At 42.3% G+C, this 22,568-nt stretch overlaps 1 protein-coding gene across 1 annotated transcript in view; it reads left to right on the top strand.

Annotated features, from left to right (window-relative positions):
• The window catches only part of RAB29 (RAB29, member RAS oncogene family), a 32,179-nt gene extending 12,473 nt beyond the window's left edge, over nt 1–19,706 (top strand). The window contains exons 3-5 of the mRNA XM_083173021.1: nt 4,520–4,701; nt 13,478–13,599; nt 17,957–19,706. Of these exons, the coding sequence (XP_083029147.1) occupies nt 4,520–4,701; nt 13,478–13,599; nt 17,957–18,071 (419 nt within the window). The 3' untranslated portion in view covers nt 18,072–19,706. The remainder of the gene's footprint in view (nt 1–4,519; nt 4,702–13,477; nt 13,600–17,956) is intronic.
• The last annotated feature ends 2,862 nt before the right edge of the window (nt 19,707–22,568 follow it).

Here is a 22,568-nt window from a genome sequence, read left to right as displayed (position 1 = left end):
AGATGCCCAAACCAGTTTACAGCCAACACCAGTTCAAATGTTATTTACTGGTCTCTTCTTTTCATTTAAAGGGCCAATGTATTTTATTTGTGTTACCTGTGGGGACCAGTGTGATTGTTTTTTATATGGGGGGGCAATAGGTTTGTTTTTTACCTGTGGGGGCCAATGTGTTTTGCCCTGTGGGGATCTCATGGTGTGCCTTGGCAATTTTAAAATCTTATTTAGTGTGCCGCAAGGTAAAAAGGTTGAAAATCACTGTTCTAAATGATAAAAGTATCTGATTGGTTGCCCATAGCAACATCCCATCTTAGTAAATTCCCCCCTGTGCATCACTGGTTTATTTATATCCAGTGAGACTGCACCACTAGGATATGTATTGGGCTTCCCATTATCATACATACTGGAAGCCCTGGGTTTACTTGTATAAAAAAAAAAACAATCCTGCTTTTAAATACTTCCAAAAGTAATAATGGTACTTATATTTTAGTCGGGCGCCCACTATAGTTAGTACGCTCATACCCCCACTATCCATGTCGGCATGGAGTTGATTTTATATAGTGTGGTGAGCGCACCGAGCCCGAAAAGTGGTGAGCGTAGCGGAAATCTAAGCAAATAGATTAGTGGGCGCCCAACTAACATATAAGTACCGTAATAATCTATGAGAAAAGCTGGGTACACATTAGAGTGGATACCTGTCCGACATATCCTTACTGCGGTGCAAAATAGAACAATGCACTATAGTCTGGTTGGCCATGCAGCTCTTCTGACTAGAAGATACAGTATTGCTAAGAACTACTGTAGCACGCAGATACCCACTATCTTGCGGATATTTCCTTTCCAAGTGGATCGCTCCAGTATGTATTCAGCTTTAGTAAGATCAAACCTAGCCTCATCCCAAACCTACTGTAACCCTAACCCACTTTACCAAACCTGCAAGGTGACCTTTGCCAAACAAATACAACATTTTATCTAAACTTTAGCGTGTATTCAATTTAGTGTTAGGTGCTTCTGGAACCTAAGGTGCCCACACACGCACCGATCCCGGCGATGCTATGCGATGGGGTGCGCGCTCCCGCGGCACCTCATCGCACAGTACAAAAAGTATGTGCTGCACATACTTTTTGTACTAGCTTTCTATCGCATCGCATGCACAAGGCATACGATGCGATGCAATGTGTGCTAGTTAAGCACAGAACGCACGCCGGGATCGATGCGTCTGTGGGCACCTCTAGAATGATCTGCAGCTGCGCACATTTCCGCCCATTATGCAAGATTTCCCTGCACAGAGCTCATGCACTGTATTATCCCACAATGTTCTATCCAGTTGAATACAACCCAATGTTGTCTAACTTTCATTTGTGATGAAAAAAATACTTTAAAATGAAAACCACTTTCAGAAAAAGAGGACTCACAGCTGTTCCCTCTTAGTTAAACTCAGCAGGGTTCTGAACTGTCATAATTTCTTCTACTGGAATTTTTTTATAAAGCAAAACAACAAAAAACTTTTTATTGAAGCATAAAAATAAAATTTAAATACAAATAGTTTGTGTACAGAATACAATATATGAACAAATAATTATCAAAATACCAAAGTATATTCTAACAATGCAATAATAGGGCAAAGGTCTTTGAACAAAAAGACATAGTAAATAAAAGAGAGAAGATACAAATACATATATCATAGCATGGCGGGTCTAGATCCACATCCAAACCAATATTCCCATAATGGCCATTCCCAAATAAAAACGTAAGATACTAATGCTGAATTGTGTCAATGGAAATCGGGGCATCTTGCATACACATACAAGTCTCATACCAAAATGTATTCTGGAAGCATCACCATATCTGAGCCTTTATAGCATGGGGTTGAGAATCAATGTAACTTTCCCACATGTTAAAGAAGTTTTCATTGGATCTTTCAGCAAAGATGCCCCTAACCCAGGGGTTCCCAAACTGTGCGCCGTGGCTCCCTGGGGTGCCTCGGGACACATGCAGGGGTGCCCTGGGTTGGTAGTCCAGGACCAACTCAAATTATTAATGGTTAATTATTTATAAGCAAAGCCAGTACTGGTGGCTGTCAATCATAAAATGTGTACAAACAGAAGCAATTCCTGACCTTTTCCCTATAACTGACCCTAAGAATCGCATATAAATCCAATCTAATTAAAATAATTTTGCCCTGGGGGTGCCGCAAAAAAAAATTCTTATACTCTAGGGTGCCGTTATTAAAAAAAGATTGGGAACCCCTGCCCTAACCACTTAATTTTAAAAAATCTGGTGTCCTTTATTTAGAAAAAAAGAGAACGGAGGAGCTGTGGGATGCAGCCAAACCAGTCAAATACATTTCTTAGCAACCGCGGATACAATAATCAACAGTTTGCGGACCCCCTGTGTCACACTAGTACCTAGTGTTCATTCTAGCACCCGCTATCTTTGAAAACCCATGCAGTTCCTCTTCCCTGCCTGGGGTGTCGCTGTCTGTTGTAGTGCTTCTAGCACAGTGTGGTCTGTATATCAGCACTGATATGCAGACCAGACATGTTCTCGAAACACCACAACAGACAGCGACACCCCAGGCAGGGATCAGGAACTGCATGGGTTTTCAAAGATAGCGGGTGCTACAATGAACACAACTAGTACCTTCAGGCATAATGCCAAATATCGCCCACTCTGGGGTCAGTAACATCGCAATACCAAATTTTGTGTGGTGTATCTCCACACCTGAGTCTAGAAGCCCCGTATCACAGGACATTTCCATAAACCATGGAATAACTCTGCCCTCTGGGAACCGCATCAAAGACATAAGTGGTCAGTAAGCAAGCCCATCAAATACAGTCGATGCAGTGACAAGTCCTGTGTAACATAGTAAAGAACAATTCTGCATACTGTAGGAGGCAGCAGGAACCAATTTAATGGAAGATTCCAGAGTTTTCTACCACTAGAATCTTGACAAACTGTTTTGGGGCATGAAGCTGTTATGCAGAAGAATGGCCACTCTAACCAGCAGAAGTTGCTTGTGTGTCCTGTTCCTGCTTCGTTGAGCAAATAAGGTGTGTTTTACTGGAAGAAGTCACCGTAAAAATGCCAGTCACACCACTAAAAAGGCTGTTTAACTCAAAAGGAGGCTAGATGTATGCTATATTGCTGTGTGTGTGTGTGTGTACACACTGTATGAATCTAGGGCCTAATTCATCGAAAGGCCACAACTTTGCTGTGTTCCGTTAAACCGCTGCCCCGCTAGAGTGAAATCCTGCCTTCTGTATTAATGTGTGCGAACTCGCTGTGGGAACGCATGTGTAGGGCTACAAATCTTATCGCATCCAAGTGAAAATGTCCTAAACCCATCGTAACAGGCTCACCATCGACAGATTTTATTTAATTTTTTTTTTACACTGGGCACAAATCATTGTGGGCTCAGAGTAGCCAGAGACTTACTTGACAGTGTGGTTAAAACAGTAATATACCGCATGGAGCTGATGTCACACACCCTCCCCTAAAACGCTTGGGCACCCTACCATTTTCCTGGACATTCCCAACATTTTCTTAGGCACGCCTAGCGGTTTTCTCAGCACTTCCACTAAACATCCGGTTTCTACGCAGAGACGCCGACTTCCTGTCCATAACCTTGCCAACAGCTAACCAATAGAAAAAGTAGCAGGATTTCATTGCAGGACAGCCTTGCGCATTCGTACTATGGGCCACACACATGTGCAATATATCAAAAGGCAGCCGCCGCATGAATTCGCAGCTGGGTGAATTAACACCATAATTCACTCATATCACTTCTTTATATATGTGCACAATTATTATTTTGTAATCTGTTTATTTTTGAAGAATTTTGAAATTATAATTTTCGTTATATTATGTATGAATCCTACTGTAATTTAAAACTCATATTGGCTCTTGCATAAATACTAAAAATGTCTTATGTTTAATTGCCAGTTCTGATAAGAATAGTGACGTCTCTGCAAAATAGGGATGTATGGATCTCTCACATTACAACGGATGCCCCTTTCAGACCGCACTAAAAAAAACGGTATTTTGCCGTTTTTTTTTTTTTTTTTAATTATTATTTATTTATTTATTTAAACCGTTTAAAACTGTAATATGTAGGGTCTGAAAGGTGCAGAGTGATTTTACCGTTTCCAAAAAAAACGGTTTTTGGAAACGGTAAAAAATGCAGGGTCCTACCAGTTTCAGACTCTCTGCTGTGGGTCTCCTACACAGGGTGGTCTGTGTATCAGTACTAATATGCAGACCAGACCTGTGCTAGAAGCTCCACAGCAGAGCGACACCCCAGGCAGGGAAGAGAAACTGCACAGGTTTAATGAGATGCAGGGTGCTATAATGAAGACTATATTAATGATAGCAGTACAAATTCTATCATGGTATGCTAAACTAGCAATGAATAATGGTGATAGTTGTAGCTATATGTAATGTATTGTGCTTGTGCAACATGAAGACTTTGTATGCACCTTTGCTTTTCATAGGCCATTTTGTCTATATTTGTAATCCGCAGGTCAGGAGAGATTCACTTCTATGACAAGGCTGTATTATAAACAGGCCTCTGCATGTGTAATAATGTTTGATCTCACCAATTCCGACTCCTTCAGAAGCTGCCAGATGTGGAAAAATGACTTGGACAGTAAAGTGACATTGCCAAATGGTGATCTTGTGCCCTGTATACTACTTGCAAACAAGGTGAAATGACTTATTGCGTTAGTAGTATCTTTAAGATCTGTTTATATGTTAATGTATACCCCTTTCATAACACCTGCCCGGCAATTACCCGGGTGGGTGTGCAGTAGGGCGGAGTGAAAAAACTGAAATTGAGAAATTCAAAATCAGCTAGTGTGGAAAAGTTGTGACTTGACTTGAATAAGAAACGTGCAAAAGCATTTTGATCTGAGTCAACATCTTCTGTTCTGGCAAGAGGCCTGAAGTTTCACTTTTTTGGTGTAAATGACGAAAACTATGAAGATGCTCCGATCTAGTTATAATTATGTCAGGATGTCTTAAAGTGGTTCATTAATATACTTTAGCATAGTAAAAAACAGTACGAGCTTGTCCTAGTGAAAAGTGAATGACTTTGGTGGGAGAAAAAATCCCTAATAATTGACCCATTTTCATGGTCACAATTGTGAATATTGTGTGTTTTCTCCTGAACGTGTTTATAATAGAAGAAGCACAAATACTCTAAATGGAATTTCAGTGACACTGTGTGAAATATAACACTGCATAATAGCCCTTAATCAGACCTGATCCCAGTACAAATTTGTTCTCAAAATGGGCAAAACAAATGCTGCATTGCAGGTGGGGCAGATGTAACGTGCTGAGAGAGTTAAATTTGGGTGGGGTGTGTTGAAACTGAAATCTAAATTACAGTGTAAAAATAATGCAGCCGGTATTTACCTTGCACAGAAACAAAATAACTCACACAAATCTAAAGGTGGCCATACATCTACAGATCGATTGTCAGATTGGGCCGGTTGGAACAAACAGCTGGTAATATCTGAATGACAGTTTTTCAGCATTTCAAAGCAAATGGTCAACTGTCATTTGCTCTCATCTTTTACCAGGATTTTGTTTCAACCAGACAGATCGGACAATAAATCTGTAGATGTATGGCCACCTTAAATCTCTCTGCACATGTTACATCTGCCCCACCTGCAGTCCAGCATTTTTTTGCCCATTTTGAGAACAAATTTGTACTGCGATCAGGTCTGATTAAGGGCCATTATGCAGTGTTATATTTCACACAGTGTCACTGAAATACATGAAATTGGATTTATGCTGCTCTCTTTGCAGTGCATATACAAAGATAGACAATCCTGTGTATATAAATAAGAAATAACTGTTGCAGGCTGTTATTGAAAAACAGTAACTGTTACAATAAGTATTACAAGTAAGTGTAAACTGTCTAATGTATCATTTTACATATCACTTCTGTTTATTGACAGAAAAACAATGTTGCATCCCCTATACTGGGAACATGATTGGGCTGCATTACAGCATATAATTATGCCAAAGATAAGCCAATATATTAACTGTTAAATACGTTGAAGTGTATTATGATGTAATAAATTGTAAGCTTGCAGCAGGGCCCTCTAACCCCCAAGTCTGTCTGTCATTACCCAGTTTGTTTTATCACTGTCTACTATTGTAAAGCATAAAGGAATCTGCTGAGCTATATAAGAAACTGTAAATAAACAAATACATCTAATGTTTAGGGGGAAAAAAACAAGAACATTGATTCAAAAAATAACAGGTTAATCATTCTATGAGTGGTGTCCAGCAGTACATATATGCCAATCACTGTGTTCAGGGCCGTCTTAACAGCAGTGTGGGCACCTGGGCAAAGCAATGCACTGGGGCCCTTACCCATTCTCCCCTCCTAGGGGTGGGGGGTGGTATCAGCAGCAGCTTTGATGTCCCATGGGTGGCAGGGGGTGCTCTATCTTCCATTCAACATGTAGGACCTGGAGCAATAACTTCTGCTAATTACTCCTTTACTGCACAGGTGGTGGGAGGGTGAACACTAACGTGTGGAAGGGGGCACTGAGCTGTATGAAGGGTCCCTTGTAAATGACTTCCAGGGAGGTAGGGGGTGTTTTATACACAGGGGACGGTTGGATAATGGAGTGGGCTTAATATTCGTCATTTTCCGGTGGAAGGGCAGCTTGTTTGACTGCAGATATCGCCATTATCTGGAAATAGATTTCTTAGCCTAGTATAAAAACCTAGAGTCCCAACTTTCAGGAGGTGCTGGGAACTTGGGTATCAGAGATCAGGAGCCAGAGCAATCCATTGACAAAAATATAAAACTACACCAGACGTTTGGAGCTGGAGCAGGGACCGGCTGCTTGAAGGCTGATATCTCTGGTTCTGGGCATGATAGAGACAAGCCGCTAGTGTCAGAGAGAACCTGAGAAATATGACTGGAAATTGTAATTAACAGGTCGGATGTGGACTGCTGCTTTGAAGTTGGATATCTGCAGTTCCCCAGGGCCGATTTTCAAAATTTTGGTATCCCTGGAAAAAGGGGATCCTCAGCTATCAACATACAGCCCTTATACGCCTGGGGCCCCTGGGCAAGTGCCCATTAAGCCCATACAAAAAGACAGCCCTGCTAGGCAGGATTGATCAGCAATACTTATTACAGCATAATGTATTTAACTGTTAATATATTGGCTTATCTTTGGCATAATTATATGCTGTAATGCAGCTGCAGGTGGGGCAGATGTAACATGTGCAGAGGGAGTTAATGTGGCCATACATCTACAGATTTATTGTCCGATCTGTCTGTTTGGAACAAAATACTGGTAATGGATGAGAGCACTTTGCTTTGAAATGCTGGAAAACTGCCAAAAACTGTCATTCAGATATTACCAGGTATTTGTTCCAACCAGCCAGATCTGACAATCGATCTGTAGATGTATGGCCACCTTTAGATTTGTGTTGAGTTATTTTGTTTCTGTGCAGGGTAAATACCTGCTGCAATTTAGATTTCAGTTTCAACACACCCCACCCAAATTGAACTCTCTCAGCACGTTACATCTGCCCCACCTGCAATGCAGCATTTGTTTTGCCCATTTTGAGAACAAATTTGTACTGCGATCAGGTCTGATTAAGGGCTATTATGCAGTGTTATATTTCACACAGTGTCAATGAAATTCCATTTAGAGTATTTGTGCTTCTTCTATTATAAACACGTTCAGGAGAAAACACACAATATTCACAATTGTGACCATGAAAATCGGTCAATTATTAGGGATTTTTTCTCCCGCCAGTCAGTCACTTTGAAACTTTAGGCCTCTTGCCAGAACAGAAGATGTTGACTCAGATCAAAATGCTTTTGCACGTTTCTTATTCAGGTCAAGTCACAACTTTCCCACACTAGCCGATTTTGAATTTCTCAATTTCAGTTTTTTCACTCCGCCCTAGTGTGCAGTCTGTCCTAAATTCTGGGGAAGTTGCTGGAAAACCCCGGTTTTTCTTTGGTGTGAGAGGGTCAATCCAGGATTTAAATCCCGATTTAAGACCCAGATTGACCCTTTTACACTAAAGAAAAAACAGGATTTTTCAGCAAATTCCCGGGGTGAAATCTTTAACCTGGTAATTTTGCTTCTGGTGTTAATGGGGTAAAAGCTGTGTAAACCTGGTGAGATTTGGCAGACAATTTTAACTATATAGTCAAGATTGTCTAGCGAGTTAGCTGCGGTCTAACCCTTTTTCCCCTGCGCGTGATAGCGATTTGCCGCCCTGCAGCATCTCTAACGACTGGCAAAACAGACTGTGCAGACAAGGCAAATTTGACTAAGCCCTACACAGGGGCAGATTCTGGATCACTCGTGATCCGAATTCAGCCCATGCCCTGATGGTCGGGGTATGCGCATGTGCAAACCCTGACTGCAAATGGCCATGGACATTTGATCACTCACCAGAGGGGACGGAGGGTAAGTGGCGGCGCTGAGCCATGGGAACATCCAGCATTTTATGGGCGTCGCCATCAAAATGCTGGGCGTTCACATGAGTATGCGGGGTGGGTGCGGACATCAGCCGCCCGCCCTGTCTTCCTTGGGGAACTCGGGCGTTCAGACTGACTTTTATTTGAGAAGGCAGGAGAAATCATGCGCTGGTCGTCGACTATCGAATGATTACTGCTGCAGCGCTGGCATTGGCTGTGAGGGGAGACGGTGGTGGGGGGCGAGCATTCGTGTGGGTGGCGTTTACATGGCTCGCTAAGCAGTTAATTTTTTCGCCTCTTAGCAAGACCATCAAAATCACCCCCACAGTGTATTTGGCCTACGTCCAAATTGCACTTAGTCAAAATCACTTGTGTGCATGCAGGGCCGTCTCTACCGTTAGGCAACTGCCTAGGGCGCCAGGATCTGGGGGACGCCATCTAGTCTGCCTATCAAAAAATTAAGGATCCTTGATGTACTGTACTTAATGCAGGTGGCGGGTGTGGAACTTCTAAGACCTCACCTCCATACTCTACCTTGAGACATACTTCAGTACTTTGCTGCCCCCTCCTCCTTGTAATCTGTTGTGGGTGCGGGAGGCCTCCAGAGAAAGCAGGGGACTTTCCCACCTTCCTGGGGGGCTTGGAGGACCACCCAATTTTTGGGAGCCTCCCTGCTGTTCTTGAATGTTAGGCAGGTATGCCTTAAGGGGCTGGAAAGTAGGTATTGGGGGGTGGGGGAAGTCGATTGAAGTTTTGCCTAGGGTGCTGAGAAGCCTTACACCGGCCCTGTGTGCATGTAGCCAAAATCGGCTTAGTCAAAATCACCCATTAGCCGTAATCGAACCCTGTGTCCACCCCTTTAGGTATTTGGGAACAATGAAGCAGATGTACTAAGCCTGGTGAAGTGATAACGCGCCAGACGATCACCTCCTGTCAAGTTACAGGCTGTGTTCTCATTAAGGAGCTGATTGGCTGCTGTGTTATCACTCTCCACTTTATTACTTCACCAGGCTTAATACATCTGCCCCAATGTTTGTGAACTTTTCTAACCTGGAGATTGTCTGCGGTTAGACTACAATAATAATTGTAGTGTTCATTTGCATCTTACAACTTATGTATGCTAAAGTAGGAAAGAAAAAAGTACTCTCTCTTTGTGGGGGCACAACTTTTTAGTATAATTAAAACTTAACTTTTAATAGTATCTAATTATTGCAGAATAAAATGGACATACATGACAAAAAGATAACACAAACACACAAGGAGCATCTGATGTGCTCAAAAAAGGACCCACCTTGTGGGTAACCTGTAAGGTACACACGATCTTGAAGTAGCGATAATATCTTAGTATGCTTGGAAGAATAGGAGTGTCACACAGTAACAATGATTAATCTAGTCACGATTGCTTGTTAATGTGTACGTAAATCCTAGCAATTCTGTCTACCATACAATCTTGTATAGTGAATGACTCTATGGCTCTAGAACCCCAGGGTCACACTGACGAAGCGCCATAGCGAAACGGCCGTCTGTGCAGGCTGGGGAATCCCGTACCGCCCCCTCTCCCACGTCACCGCTGCACCTAACAGCTGATCAGTGACGAGGAGGAACTGACTGACTGCAAGCCGGGGTACTGCCCGACACGCGGCTCACGCTGGAGCCGGAGGAGAATGTGACAGACGCTGACTTTACCCGGCTGAGCCACCAGAGACCACATACCCAGTGAATACACCCTGGGGTTCTAGAGCCATAGTGCGAGCACATCGAACGCCCGTCACACGGAGGCTACAGGAGGAGGAATCCCGTGATAGACAGCCTCTGGTCAGGTAGCAACCGAGCCCTCACTATATATTTTTTCCTCTCCTGGAACACCGCTTATTAAAGCCGTGTTTTCAGAACCTTCTCCCGCTAAACCCTGGGTATCACATGTCACAGTGGTATCGCTCACCTCCCACCAATGCCTAGGTAAGTGGGAGACAGCAGCGTACCCGTGACAAGGAAACCCCTATAGTGTATTGTAGCCTCTACATAGGCACACACCTATACAACTAATTGGTACAATCCTTCTTGGGCGTCACTGCACCCCCTGCCCCGTCGCTCACTCCTCACCTCTGCTACTGGCAAGTGAGTAGCAGCAGTGCGGATAAGGGGACAGTGACAACCACTGACTATCTTGCACTTATTCTATATGGTATATACTCATCCCAGGAGGACCAGCATGAATCCTGCAATGGTCTTCTGACTAACAGGGTAATGAAAACAGGTCACAAACGGGAAAGTAGATATTACCAGCTTCTACTCCACTCCCAAGGGATTCAAATACGGTCACGGTAACAAGTCTGATCCAATTGTTGAGGACAGACCTATCCCAGAGGGAGCTACTACTTTAGCACCACTTTTCTCTTTGATACACGAGGGTCTCCGGTTGTTTATCTTGATTCTAATTTTAAATGTTTCCCAGCTATAACCTTGAAGTATAGGAGTTTGCTTTATTCAGCCTACCTGTGCTAGATATAGTGTGTCAAGAGATTCCTGTACAAGGCAGTGGTTACTGTTTTGAATCATTTGTATTATTCAGTCTACCTGTGCTAGACATAGCGTGACAGATTTCTGTTCAAAGCAATGGTTACTGGTTGAATCTTTTTGAAACTATTTTTCATTTGATACACGGACCAAGTAATTTACTGTGTGAATCTGCTATCTGGTAAACAGTTGAAGATAAGACCTGCTGATGATAATGACCACTATCAATTTCAGAATTGTGTTTGTTTCCAAATAATACAATACTGGTAACATATCAATATTAGTGGGTATTTACGTTCATTCACTATACAAGATTGTATGGTAGACAGAATTGCTAGGATTTACGTACACATTAACAAGCAATCGTGACTAGATTAATCATTGTTACTGTGTGACACTCCTATTCTTCCAAGCATACTAAGATATTATCGCTACTTCAAGATCGTGTGTACCTTACAGGTTACCCACAAGGTGGGTCCTTTTTTGAGCACATCAGATGCTCCTTGTGTGTTTGTGTTATCTTTTTGTCATGTATGTCCATTTTATTCTGCAATAATTAGATACTATTAAAAGTTAAGTTTTAATTATACTAAAAAGTTGTGCCCCCACAAAGAGAGAGTACTTTTTTCTTTCCTACTTTTGCATGTTTATTTACTCTCAGGGGAGCACCTCCACAAGAGGTATTGTTAAGGGACGGATTTGTCCATAATTACTATTACTGTGGAATATAATATCTCCTTACAATTTCACACATATATTAGGCCCTTATTCTGGTTGGTGCGGCCAGAGCCGCACACGGGGCTCCGGCCGCACAAACCAATCCACGCCCACCCTACGGATCGCCACGGCCGTCCGTACACGGACGGCTGGCGATCCGCATAAAAATGGTGGAGGCGTACGCCTCCACCATGGTGGGAGCTGCCCCCTGCATTCGATGGTCGTCGACCATCGAAGGCAGGTCCGCACGCCCCGGCAGCTCCCGCAAGCTGAGACCACACGGACAATCGTCCGTGTGGTAGCTTGTATGGGGGCTGAAAGCTGACATCCGGCGACGTCAGCTTTCCGCCCCCATGAGTTGCGTCATGCCCTCATTACCATGCATACGCCCCGCGTTTGCATGGGAACGCCCATGAAACGCGGGGCGTACACATAGGGAAATGAGGGCATGAAGCCTCTCACGCCCCTATACGCCCCCTTTGCGGCGGACGAAATACGTCTGCGGCGAAGGGGGCTGCACATGCGCAGATTGACCTCTGCGCATGTGCAGAGTAAAAACATCGGCGGTACGGCCGCACGCGGGCCGTACCGCACGAAACAGAATAAGGGCCTTAGTGTGTAACTAGTGCACCAGTGACCTTTCATTCCCCTTTCCCCTTCATATACTAACTTATGTATGCTAAAATACAGGGCTCAGCAGTATTTCATTTGTAGAGCAACAAACCACTGAATTTGGTCATGCATGCCCTGTTATTTAAGTTGAACGACTATTAACGACAGCAGGGAAAAGGAAATCCCTATACTACTACGAGGGGGGTTCAGTAAGTAGTAACATTGTAATGCGTATTGAACTGTGGCGCTCTTCATTTGTACTCTATTTTTGTTATTTATTCAATGTTATGCCAAGTTTTGTCTCCCTGTACTGTTCCTTTGTACGGCGCTGCAAAACACTTGTGGCGCCTTATAAATAAAATTATAATAATAACATTACCTCACGTGTGTAATGTTCCCTTTTCATTCTAATAGCTCACCAAGCCATAGCCTATAGAACACTTTGTCTGTGAACTATTTTGTTTTAGATTTTTCAGAATAGCTAACTTCATAAGATATTAGCCTGAGAGCTGAGGAAGTGGCTTAAGGTGTCCATACACTGTACAATTATTGTATACAATTTGGACTAGATCGCATCACATAGGTTTTGCAATGAGATGAGATCTAGTACAAAAAGTATGTGCAGCACATACTTTTTGAGCTATGCAATGAGATGTGTGATGGGAGCGCTATTTGCAAGCTCATTGCGCCCAGCAATTGTACAGTGGGCACCTTTAGAACTTTGACATCTTTGCTCTTGTGGAAGCACCTCCATTCTCCAATCAGGCACTGGAAGATCTTGCAAATAACGCTTACCACTTTTCCTGAAAACATATAGTATAGGCATTGTGCACGATGCCTGGGCTATGTGGATAACTGTTTCTTCATTTGACACTCTTCTTTAATTTCCCACTTTGCCTATATCTTTTATATACTTTTATATTTGGACTAGTTTATTGTTCATTTATTATTTCAAAACACTTTTATAACTTGCATTACAGCCAGCAAACACAACCCCCCCCTCCACAATCTCTGCCCCGGAGTTAGTGCCTTTTTAACTTATAGAGTGTTTCACAGTTTAGAGTATATGTACATTTCGAACAACAACAAAAGAATATTAATTTTAATGAAAAAAAAAAATTTATTGTTTTTTTTTTTTTCTTTCTCTGTTTTTTTGTGTCTCAGTGTGATCTGTCTCCATGGGCTGTGAGCAAGGATCAGATCGATCAGTTCAGTAAGGAGAATAACTTTATTGGATGGACAGAGACTTCCGTTAAGGAAAATAAAAATATCAATGAATCAATGAGGTATGCCTGCTACTTTTGCACAAAAACAAATTTACTTCAGAAAATAAAAACACTTATAAGGCGCACTACCTTGTCTGTAACTGCTTTCAGTATTTGCATATACTAATACATAGATGCTATACACCACTGAGATCTGACCTAATGTGTACCAGATATACATAACCTATGTCACCGTCTCATACATAAGGAGACATTTATGAATTTGTAAATTGTTTAAGGTAGCAGTTCATAAACAGTGCGTCTCCACTGCGGAGCACATGAAGAGATGAGGCCATCAGGTGGCATATTTGAAGGATAGATTGTGCACTGCCAATATTTTTAGAGAGGAGGTAATTGTGCAGCTTACACATATTGGGCCTTATTTTGGTTCATTCTTTCTGACAAAATCCTTCTTAGATGGGCAAAACCATGTGCACTGCAGGTGGGGCAGATGTAAAATGTGCAGAGAGAATTAGATTTGGGTTGGGTTTTACTTCAAAGTGAGATCTATATTGCAGTGTAAAAATAAAGCAGTCAGTATTTTCCCTGCACAGAAACAAAATTACTCACCCAAATCTAATTCTCTCTGCACATGTTACATCTGCCCCCCCTGCAGTGCACTTGGTTTTGTCCATCTAAGAAGGATTTTGTCAGAAAGAATGAACCAAAATAAGGCCCATTGTGAAGATGACTGTGCAGCCCATCATTCTACATAGCTTCACCTTTTGCAGTCCAAATTTTTTTTTTTTGCAGGTCAAACTGTCTGATTTTTAAATTTAATTTTTTTTTATTTTTTATTAAAAAAAAACTTCTACATTGAATGTTGAACGATGTTAATGTTCTTATTTTAAAGTGGCTCGCCTTTGGATCTGCTACAAGTGCTAGGGCTGTTGAACCTGACTAGACATTGGACTTAAAAGGGTTCAAAGTAACCCCCATACATTAGCTGTCTGATCGGCTTAGTGGAAATTAAACATGTTAAAAATGGTGCATCGCCGTGGTTGATAACTTCAGAATCCCAAGAGAAATAGTGTCCATATCAGTTCTCCATAGGTATCATGAAACATAGAAACATAGAATTTGACAGCAGATAAGAACCACTTGGCCCATCTAGTCTGCCCCTTTTTTTAAACATGTTACCTCAAACCATATTTGATCCTTATTTTTTTGTAAGGATATCAATATGCTTATCCCAAGCATGTTTAAATTGTACTACTGTATTTGCGTCTACCACCTCTGTTGGGAGGCTATTCCACTTATCTACTACTCTTTCTGTGAAAAAATTCTTCCTCGCATTTCCCCTGAATCTTCCTCCCTCTAGTTTCAGTGCATGTCCTCGTGTTCTGTTGCTCCTCTTCCTGTGAAGAATGTCTCCCACCTGTACCTTGTTAAAGCCCTTGATATATTTGAAAGTTTCTATCATGTCCCCCCTTTCCCTTCTCTGCTCTAAAGTATACATATTAAGATCTTTTAGTCTTTCCTGGTACGTTTTGTGATGTAGGCCATGCACCATTTTAGTTGCTCTTCTTTGTACAGTCTCTAATGTATTTATATCCTTCTGGAGATATGGCCTCCAGAACTGAACACAATACTCTAGGTGAGGTCGTACCAATGACCTATACAGTGGCATTATTACTTCTTTCTTTCTACTGCTGATACCTCTTCCTATGCAACCAAGCATCTGACTTGCCTTCTTCATTGCTTTGTTACATTGCCTACCTGCTTTTAAGTCCCCTGAAATAGTGACACCTAGATCCCTCTCTTCCTCAGTAGTTTCCATTATAGTGCCATTTATACTATATTGAGTCTTTGGATTTCTGAGACCCAAGTGCATGATTTTGCATTTTTGGGCATTAAACTGTAGTTGCCATTCTCTTGACCATTTCTCTAATCTGCCTAGATCCTCAATCATTTGTTTTACCTTTGTGTCATCTGCAAAAAGGCACATTTTACCCTCAATTCCATTTGCAATATCACCAATAAAGATATTAAAAAGCACCGGTCCAAGTACAGATCCCTGGGGTACTCCACTCCTTTCCCTCCTTTGACTGTACTCCGTTTACTACAACTCTCTGTTTTCTGTCCTGCAACCACGCTCTTATCCATTCAACTATCTTAGAATCCAATCCCAAGCTTTCAAGTTTATTTAACAGTCTGCGATGTGGGACAGTGTCAAAAGCTTTACTAAAGTCTAGATAAGCTACATCTACAGCCCCACCTTGATCTATTACTTTAGTCACCCAGTCAAAAAAGTCAATAAGATTTGTTTGACATGATCTTCCCCCAGTAAACCCATGCTGTTTTGGATCCTGTAAATTGCTGGTTTTGAGATATTCTACAACTCTTTGTTTTAAGAGTGTTTCCATCAATTTCCCTACTACTGATGTAAGGCTCACTGGTCGATAGTTGCTTACCTCTTCCTTGCTTCCACTTTTGTGCAGTGGGACTACATTCGCTGTTTTCCAGTCCTCTGGGATTACTCCAGTAGCTAGTGACTGGTTGAATAATTCTGTTATTGGTTTTACCAGCTCCCCTTTAAGCTCTTTTAGTATCCTTGGATGTATCCCATCTGGCCCCATTGATTTATCCACTTTCAGTTTTGAGAGTTCTGTGAGGACTTTCTCCTCTGTAAATGTACTTGTCTCTCCCTCAGTTTTCTGACTATACTTGCAACTTAACTGTGGCCCCTTCCCCTCTCTTTCAGCAGTGAATACTGAGCAGAAATAATTATTAATATTATCTGCTATTACATTGTCCCCCTCAAGAAAACTTCCACTCTCTGTCTTCAGTCTAATTATTCCACTTTTTGTTTTTCTCCTTTCACTTATATACCTAAAAAAAGTTTTCCCCCCTTTACCCACTGACTGGGCCATTTTCTCTTCAGCCTGTGCTTTTGCACATCTGATTACCTTCTTAGCCTCCTTCTGTCTAACAAGATACACCTCTTTGTCCTCATTCTTCTGCGTCTGCTTAAATTTCTTAAAGGCCAACTTTTTTGCTTTCACAATACTTGCTACTTCTTTTGCAAACCACAATGGCTTTCTTTTTCTTGTGTTTTTCCTAACTCTTTTGACACAAAGTTCTGTTGCTTTTAGAATTGCACTTTTTATTTTTTCCCACTTATCCTGCATTCCTTCCATGTTCCTCCACTCTGCCAAAGAATCTCTTACAAAGTTTCCCATCTCTACAAAATCAGCCTTCCTAAAATCTAACACCTTTGTTTTTGTGTGCGATGAGTCAGTCTCTGTCTTTATTTTGAACCATACTGCTTGATGGTCACTGGATCCCAGATTTTCACCCACATTTATGTCAGATATTCTGTCACCATTAAGTGTCTTACCTCTAACTTTACTTCGTTAGGTATCCACTGTTTTCTGTGAGGTATTAAAGCAAAATTCCTATTTCATGTTGGCACCTGTTTTATGTAGGCACTCTGCATATTTAGCATTGGTGCATGGTGAAATTGTGTACACTGGTGATATTATTACATAGTTAGATATTTTTATTAAAGACAAGTGTACAATATAATAAGACATGACACATGTTGAACAAATGGGAAAGTAGATTGCTATAGCAGTGGCGAAAACATGCCTTTTATACGCAATTCATTATCCCAAGAGATGACCTCAGACCTCCAGGCAGGCCTTTTAATATGCCCCATGTGACCCTCCTGTGCCCTTAGACCTCACCTTGTGCCCCTTTCTATATCAACGATCCCTAAAGCCCAGGAATGCTTTAGAAAAGTTAAGATCCTAAGGCAGGCCTGGCCAACCAGTGACTCTCCAGCTGTTGTAAAACTACAAGCTCTGGCATGCATTGCCACAATTTGGCTATAAGGGCATGCTATATCGTGGCAGGGCATGCCCGTGTCACAGAAGATGGAGAGATGCAGTTTAGCTAGGCATGCCCTATAGAACAGATTCTTTTAGCCATGTTCTGCCATAAGCTCATGGTTTGATTTTTTTTTTGTTTTGTTTTTCCATACATTACAGTGGATAGATTCTGTTCTCTGCTTCATAGGTTGTGAGCAAAACCTACTTACTACAGTTAATGTGTGGAAACCACTGGGACATGTTATGGTGGTTTCTCAAGCTAATTGAATCTGCCCCTAAGGGTGCAGGGAACTGAGAAAGTTTGGGAAATACAGTAACGTGTATGAAAAAGCAACACCAGATACACAAAGCTGCAAAAGCTAAACCGATCTAGATTAGAAATCGTCTTCTTGTTTACTGTTATTTTTCAGTGCTCCTCACAGTGAACGCAGGAGAAGATCACTCGTGTTCATTTCTTTGTGCATGACACACTGAGCTGTGGCTACTGTTACTTACAGTGTTTTACATAAAAATTACAATGTAGTACTGACATTTATTTCTTGCAGAGTGATCATCGAGAGGATGATGGAGACCAGAGAATATGGGCGCTCCTCTGTGCCACCACAGGGGGATTACATTAACCTTAAAGACATTTCTGTGCCTGGATCGGGTTGCTGCTAAAAGTTGTTGTCCTAAAAAACTGATGAGATCACAATGTTCATTATATTTAAGGACAATGGTTCTGATGTAGGAGACCTATGTTAACTCGCTCATACATTATTATCAAAGTACTTGTGCCTTGGACTGGGCCATTTCCACTTTATCTTTGTGATTTCCTTGCTGGCTATTTTTTTTTTTTATTAATATTTGGGTGCAAGCTCTTTCCTTAAAGATAAAAACAATTTTTATAATTTGCTTAGAGGGTTTATATGCCATAATTTGGCAGCTCCTCCATAAGCATACTATATACCTGCAGATTAAACTATGCTGTGATTTGTCAGACCTAGTCATTGCGTTTTCTAAAGGGAGGTATAGCAGACAATGTATATATTATGGTGTGTTTGTGTGTATAGTTAGTTTAGCAATGATACTGGGAAAATTCATCACTGTGTACCATCTTATCTGTTGGATGAATGTACATTATACTAGAATTAGGTGAAAGATTATTGTATTTACCATGTTAAATTGATCAAAAAATAAGTGTATATTACCAGTATTTCATATTGCATGTATTTCCTCTGTATTATTTTGTACTCGCATCAAAAGATCAAATATCAAGGTACTCCTCCAGTGTACTGTTAGGGAATCGCATATATAAAGAAACAATATTCCATTAAAGACATGGAAACGAGGGTACTTGCCATTTAAGTTCCTTTAATAGTCACATCGGCAAGTTAGTCAAAGTGCTGTCTGTAGACGTTTTGGTTACCAGCCTGCACTATTGAGGTTTGTGAACCTTTGTCTTTAGTGACCAGTCTTGATAATGGTTCTACGGAACAGAAACGTCAATGGAGACGGGAGCATATATATTTTTTTTATAAGTGACCTATATATTCTTAGCAATTTTTTACTTCTCTGTTAATGTCATTTTAATTTTAACAAACAAAACACAAATGTTACTCGAAGCCATGGGAACGTGGAATAATTTTGAGCAGCAGGAAACCTATCCACATTGTAATACTGATGGGATAATAATGGAGTATGTTACATGTGTCCTTTGGACCACAAAGGTAGGAAACTAACAAGTGGAGCATAATCTACTTTTACAGTAACCTGGAGAGGCTGGTTAGCTTGACAGACAGAAGTGTATTGCTGCCCGTACACTATGCAATGCAGACCATGGGTTTTGAACTAGATCAAATCGCATCTAGTGCAAAACGCTTCCAATGTGCTAAAGCAGCCTGCGTTTTGAAGTCGATACGATGAGATCTAGTTCAAAAAGTAGTTGCAGTACATACTTTTTGGACTGTACAATGTGATGTGTGCGGGAGCACACATCGCATCGGCAGTACAATACGTACAGTGTATGGGTGACTTCTAACCTTTCTTTTGTCTGAGGTGGGGGGGGATTCAGTCTCCATTGAAATGTGCTTGCTAATGCTTTGCAGGTTATCTAGTTAAACTTGTTTTGTTATTGCTTGCGGTTCCATAGAAACAAATTGGTATTATAACTGGGGTAGTGCCTCTGCGAACTAGGAGATGCTACAGTATCGGAGTTGTGATATTGTTTTATATTTGCCAAGAACAAAACATAGTGTTGACCTTTTTTTTTTTTTTTTTTTTTTTTTTTACTGTGCACTTTATTCAAGTCAAATCAAATGTTCTCAGAAATATGTATACATTATGTTCCCAATGAATAAATATTTTTTTGTGAAAATATTTGAAACCCAGCTGATATATTGTACTTGTATAATAGTGCCCCATACACATGCGGTGACTTGTGCTTAGCGATGTGCGCTGAGTGATCTAGGGTAGGCAGGGCCGGTGCAAGGCACTGGAGCGCCCCAGGCAGGTGGGGCACTCCAGCGCTCACACGCCCGGGGGGGATTCGGCTGCCGCTCCACGGGGGGGGGCACTCCAAGGGGGGTGGGGGTTGCCGGGGTCCCGGGTGCGTCACTCCAGGGGGGGGGGGGGGGGGAGATGCGGCAGCGGCTCCACAGGGGGGGTTTGCTCACCTGAATTCGGCTCCCTCCTGCTGCGTCACTCCAGGCTCCACGGGTGGGTGAGTTGCAGGGGGGAGCGGGTAGTTGATCATCTCCATCCTCCCTCCAACCGCTGTCACTCCAAGGGGGGGAGAAGCGGCGGCCGAGTGGCTCCAAAGGGGGGGGGGGAGTTCCCCACCTCCGTCTATCCTGCTCTCTCCTGCCGCCCTCCAGTGGCCGGCGCCCCAGGCAGATGCCTAAAGCTGCCTAGTGGTGGCGCTGGCCCTGAGGGTAGGCAAATACCCCTGGACTAGATCACACACACACAGGGATGTGTGCTGAGCGATCTGTGCTAACCAGTATTCTTTAAGTACGTTCTAGGTGATCTATCTAGATTTTGAATGCATGTACTAAAGATATAACTGTGCATTGTCATCGCTAAGTAGTGTACACACAGAGCGATTTGTGCTCAATTACTAAGCGATCTAGACAGATTGCTTAGAAAACAGTCAAAAATTGCCCTGTGTGTATGGGCCTTAACTTTCAAAATTATTTCTGCCATACATGTGGTGGTAAAGTAGATTGTAGGTAAGAAGTAGTTTATCAGAGAGCATAGAGATGGTGAGGAAGGTGAAGGTTGGGGCAAAAATGCGGTTTTCAGTATAAATAGGCTAAAACTCTGACTGTATTTTGATCATTTGATTTATCTTCAGTCTTCTGAGATGTGATAGAAACTTCAAATATATCAAGAGTTTTTGCAAGGTACAAAAGGTAGACATTCTTCAATGGAAGAGCAGTAGTAGAACATGGAAATGCATTTATACAGTGAGTGAGCATACAGCAAGGCTCGACCAGATCCCAACACCAAGATCTTTCACTAAAATTAGTGGCCTGGTCAGAGTATACTGCGCTGGCAGCTTTAGATCATTCTCGTCTGACCCATTTCCGGATCAGATGCAGGACTGGTACTCTGCCCAGGGCCGGTGTAAGGCTTCTCCGCACCCTAAGCAAAACTTCAACTTACTCTCTCCTCCCCCCCCCCCCCCCCCCCAAATGTTTTTTTTTTTTATATCATGTGGTCCTCCAATCCCCCCCCCCCCCTACAGCAATGTAGGAAGTATGACTCAAGGGAAAGTATAAAGGTCTCAGAAGTTCCACAGCCACCCCCTGCATTCAGGACAACAAGTATCCTCATAGACATCCTTGAGTTATTGATTTGTATTGATCCCAGCGCCCTAGGCAGCTGCCTAAAGCTGCCTAGTGGTAGAGCCGGCCCTGACTCTGCCACGATGCATGCTGGGAGGGGATGTGTCATGATGTGCCATCCTCCTGCACCACATGACCCAGTTTCCCACTGAGGTTGCTAAAATGAGGTCAGAGCAGCACAGCACTGCAGGCAAGCCTGCACAGCACCCAGGCCCGAAGAGCAACTAGGCTGTCTGCCGGAATTGCAAGGTAGCCCACCGGTCTGGCTGCTTCGGCCGCAGCCCAGTGTCCGGTGCTGCCAACATTGAAAGATAACAGATAGCATTTGCCCAAACCTCCACCTGTGTTATCGCAAAGCCACTGACCTGAGTCTCAGATGATGACTCTGATGGAAAAAGACTGACAGAAGAAGGCAGACATCAAGGAAACTCTGCCACACTGTGAGTGACACTGGCACAGTCTGAGTCTGTCACTGTGTGAGTGACTGTTCAAAATAATTTTAAGTGATCAGTAATGTAGACGGAAGGTGCCCATACATGGTACAATTGTTGGGTGCGATGAGATGCGTGCTCCCATCACACATATCATCGCAGAGCTCAAAAAGTATGTGCTGCACATATATTTGGCACTAGATCTCATCTCATTGCATTGCAAAACCTATGCGATGCAATGATATATTGTATACATTAATTTTATCTTGTATGGGCACCTTAACAGTAATACAATTCTAGTTAGCCAAGGCGATAATGTGGGCAGTGAGTGACATATATTATGCAATTAGGATTCATATGCATATATTTCAATCCCTTGGTTCAGTTTGATATTTGATATAGATGAATATGTGTAGGAGCAGCACACAAGATGGCTGATGTTACTGTGTAGGGGCAGCTTTCCCTGCTTTATATGTATGAAAACCTGCGAGAGGCACAGACAGAGATTTTGTTTGTCTGGCTCCTACACTTTCACCCTGACTCCTAGAGTCTGGCTCCTACACTTTCACCCTGACTCCTAGATTTAAAAAATTGTCAAGACCTGGTATACAGTGTCTAGGTCAGTGGTCAGAGAACTCGGTCCTCATTACTCCACACAGTGCATGTTTTGCTGATAACCCAGCAGGTGCACAGGTGTACCAATTGCTCAGACACATATTTTTGCGTCTGCAGGTGGAGTTAATTATTTCACTTGTGATTCTGTGAAGAGACCTTCAAAACATGCACTGCGTGGGGGAATGAGGACAGAGTTCCCTGACCACTGGTCTAGGTATTCACTGACAAAAGGTCGACATGAGTTGTTGTTTTTTTGGGGGGGGGGGGGGGGGGTTGGGAGACTT

Source organism: Crinia signifera, chromosome 2 (genome assembly GCF_055691185.1).
Source record: "Crinia signifera chromosome 2, ASM5569118v1, whole genome shotgun sequence".
Classification (NCBI taxonomy): domain Eukaryota; kingdom Metazoa; phylum Chordata; class Amphibia; order Anura; family Myobatrachidae; genus Crinia; species Crinia signifera.
Note: the sequence above shows the minus strand (reverse complement) of the source record. Positions and strands in the feature narration are given on the sequence as shown.